The following is a 3390-nucleotide window of genomic DNA, read 5'->3' as shown; positions in this document are numbered from 1 at the left end:
TGTATAAGTCCTAGGCACATTCGAACCCTCAAAACCATGAAGGCCCGACTCACCCAGCCTTGCAAGAACAACAGCCATCAGTGATCTTGTCCACAGCTATATTTATGCTGAGGATCTGCTGTTTTCCTCATCGATCGGTAGCATTTAGCTGTGACGCGCACAATGTTAGAGGCATCGTGTGGCTAAAACATCTTGATGTCGTCCAAAAAAGATGACATGAACTTGTTGTTTCCCTTGTCGTGGCTGATATTTTGTGAAAATCCGACAGAAATGCTAAACTAGTCGACTCAGAAATACTCTGCAGAGAGTCATTTGAAACGAAAAATGCCATGTTTAGAAGCTAAGCAACGCGAGGCTCTGCTTGTGAGACATGAAGTCACGTGGGACTTTCAGGGGCGTTTCTGGGCGGAGCTTGGTAAGGTCCATTCCATGCGGTTCCGTTTGGAAATATAAACACTTGATATGTTTATATTCTTAATATATAAAAATATATTACCTTAATAGCGCTGATTCAGCCGAGCTGCAAGACGGACCAGTTCAACTTCTCAACTAAAAATGACAATGTGCTACGAACGCGAAGATGTGAGTAAACCACAATTTTCTGTTTATTTAGTCAGTATTTAGTACAGCCGACACAAAATAAAGTTCAAATTGAATTATGTTTTTGGTTAAATTCAGCAGATTATGAAAATATAGCGGCTGCGCAGCTGGTAGAGCTGTTGCCTTGCAGCAAGAAGGTTCTGGGTTCGTGTAAAGAAAATGGATGAATGGATGAAAAAATAGCCCTATATTATGTAAAGACGGTCAGCCCTCTTTATAAAAGGGAAAACTCAAGTTTTTAAGAAAATGGCTGCTTATAACTTGATCGCTAATCGATCGATAAGCGCAATCAACTTCAGATTAACTCGTTAATCGATTCATGAGTGAACTTACCACAAATTCGTCCATGAAACGCCTGAGGTCCTGGAAGCCGCTCTTCTCTGCCAGCGTGTTTGGGTAGTCGCCATGTTTGTTCATCACACTGTAAGCCTGCAGAGCCCCGGGGCACCGCAGGAGGGAGCTCATGAGCTTCTTCAAGCCATATTTGGCCGCAAAGTGGAGCAACGTGGGCAGCTCTTCGTTGCGCTGATCTGAAACACAAGCAGACTGGAAATCTAAATCGTGAACTAAAGTGAGCATCATTTGGAAAGCAGAAGCAGGAGAGAGTTCACTCAGGGGCAAATGTAAAAAGTTGCTTGCATGCCTGATTGTGTAAAAAAGAATCTGCACGTCAGTTTTGCTCTCAATGCACTGCAAAAACACAAAATCCTAGAAAGTACTTTCGGTCTAGTTTCTACAAACACGCTAGTACAAATGAGACAAAACTAACTTACAAATAACTTTTCAGGAAGAAATGAGAGAAACAAAATATGTTATTCATTATAAACATTTAGTTTAGCAGCTAAGTATTAAGTTTGGAACAAAAATATTTAGCTCCAATTTAAATATTTAGTCAACAAGCTAAATATTCAGTTTACCAACTAAATATTAATATGTGCTTAGCAAACCCAACTATTTGATTAGCATGCTAAATATTTAGTTAACAAGCTAAATATCAACTTTACCAACTCAATAATTAGATCCAAACTAAATATTTAGTTAGCAAACTAGATATGGAGTTTACCAACTAAATATTTACTTCCAAACTAAGGATCCAGTCAGAGGCTAAATATTCCTTTATATAGCATGCTAATTGATTACCATGCTAACCAAACTAAATATTTGGTTAGCATGCTATATTAATTTAGCATGCTAATTAGCGTACCACATAAATAAAGGTACTTGTTCCACTGGGAGACGGTTTATTTTGTGACAAACATCTAGTTGTGAGTGAAATTATCTGCCAGCAGAATAATTTAATGTCTTGCTGAAACATGTAACCTAGTTTTGTCTTACTTCATGTCTGCTGAGCTGTTGGTAGAAACTAGATCAGAAGTTCTTGGTGAGAGTTTGTGAAACTGTTTGCAGATTTGTTCCTAAAATAGATTAAATAGTTTCTCACTGCACCAGGACAGTTCGCCCACACTTTGAGACAATGCACGAGGCTGCCTGGTAATTCTGTTGCCTTGCATCAAAAGGTCCTAGTTCCAATCCCAACCTGGAGTCTTTCTGCATGAACTCTGCATGTTCTCCCTGTGCAGTTTGCGCAGTTTCTGTCTGGATACTCCTGCAACTTCCTCTCACGGTCCAAAAACCCCACTGCTTCTCTAAACTGGCCTTATGTATCAGTGTGCATGTTTGTTTATTCTGTCTGTAAGGATTAGCGGGCAGACAATGGATGAAGGCATCATGCGTGAATTTAGACCAATGTCTGCTCACATGCATATATATATAATTAGCTAATCATCTATTTCGTTACAGGAGCTAAAATGGGGAAGCTAGCTTTCACAAAACGAGGTTGTAAAATAAGTTCTTTAAGCCAAAAATGATTCAAACTGAGTTTAAAAGCTGCAGTCCCAGTCATTGATCCCCTTTGCTGCTGCATTCAGGGTGAGAATCAACCCTGGGAGTGGTGCGAGGAGGAAGTTCACAGCCAGAGCTCCATGACAGAAACTCAACACCGGTTCTCATTTATTAACCAAAAATAACAGGATGTATTCAAGGACAACTGTGTATCGTACGTGTAATGATTCTACGATCTAACACAGCCTTATCTCAGTCACTGTTTTATAATCTTCCCAATCAGCTGCAGCAATAAAATCCTCTCAGCCGCAACGTGATTCCTCTCTAAAACAGCCAGATAATGTCCGCATGGTATCTGTCACTTCTCCACTGGTTGTAAACGTAGCTGTAAAATAAAGTAGCTGCATGCGCTCCTTTCGATTCTGCATTTGCATAAAGTTTGAATGTTGCGCTTCATGATTTGCAGTGCAGAAAGTAGGAAGACAAAAGGCAAAAAGTGTGTGTAGAAAAACTGGAGGCAAGATGTCGACGTTTTGAGCTTTACCCGTTTGTTTGTGATGCTCCAGTTTGACGCTTCAGTTTACCACAAATTGTCTGCACTGTTAACAACCATCTGCCACTGCAAAAGGAGAAGTGCTGATGCCAATGTTAGCTTAGAGTTTAGAAGCGTGGAAAACAGACTGAACTGTGACGATGCATTAGGGCCATTGTAGATGGAGACTGAATTTCCACCAAAGATATTCAGAAATGTGGAGAAGTTTACTTTAAAAAGTAGAAATTTCTGAGTTTCAAAGGTAAAAAATTTGCAAGAAAAAACAAAAAATAAATTAACTACTCAGAAATGTTTTTAAGGCTGCACAGTGGCGCAGTTGGTAGAGCTGTTGCCTTGCAGCAAGAAGGTTCTGGGTTCGATTCCCGGCCCCGGTCTTTCTGCATGGAGTTTGCATG

At 40.1% G+C, this 3390-nt stretch overlaps 1 protein-coding gene and 1 long non-coding RNA gene across 2 annotated transcripts in view; one reads left to right on the top strand and one right to left on the bottom strand.

Annotated features, from left to right (window-relative positions):
• Positions 1-3390, bottom strand: part of pik3ap1 (phosphoinositide-3-kinase adaptor protein 1) — a 23042-nt gene that overhangs the window by 12105 nt on the left and 7547 nt on the right. The window contains exon 7 of the mRNA XM_008430038.2: positions 934-1130. Coding sequence (XP_008428260.1) covers positions 934-1130 — 197 coding nt within the window. The remainder of the gene's footprint in view (positions 1-933; positions 1131-3390) is intronic.
• The window catches only part of LOC103477124 (uncharacterized), a 6647-nt gene continuing 3649 nt past the window's right edge, over positions 393-3390 (top strand). The window contains exons 1-2 of the long non-coding RNA XR_535582.1: positions 393-415; positions 505-582. This is a non-coding gene — a long non-coding RNA (uncharacterized LOC103477124). The remainder of the gene's footprint in view (positions 416-504; positions 583-3390) is intronic.

The sequence above is a fragment of the Poecilia reticulata genome, linkage group LG15 (genome assembly GCF_000633615.1).
Source record: "Poecilia reticulata strain Guanapo linkage group LG15, Guppy_female_1.0+MT, whole genome shotgun sequence".
Taxonomy (NCBI): domain Eukaryota; kingdom Metazoa; phylum Chordata; class Actinopteri; order Cyprinodontiformes; family Poeciliidae; genus Poecilia; species Poecilia reticulata.
Note: the sequence above shows the minus strand (reverse complement) of the source record. Positions and strands in the feature narration are given on the sequence as shown.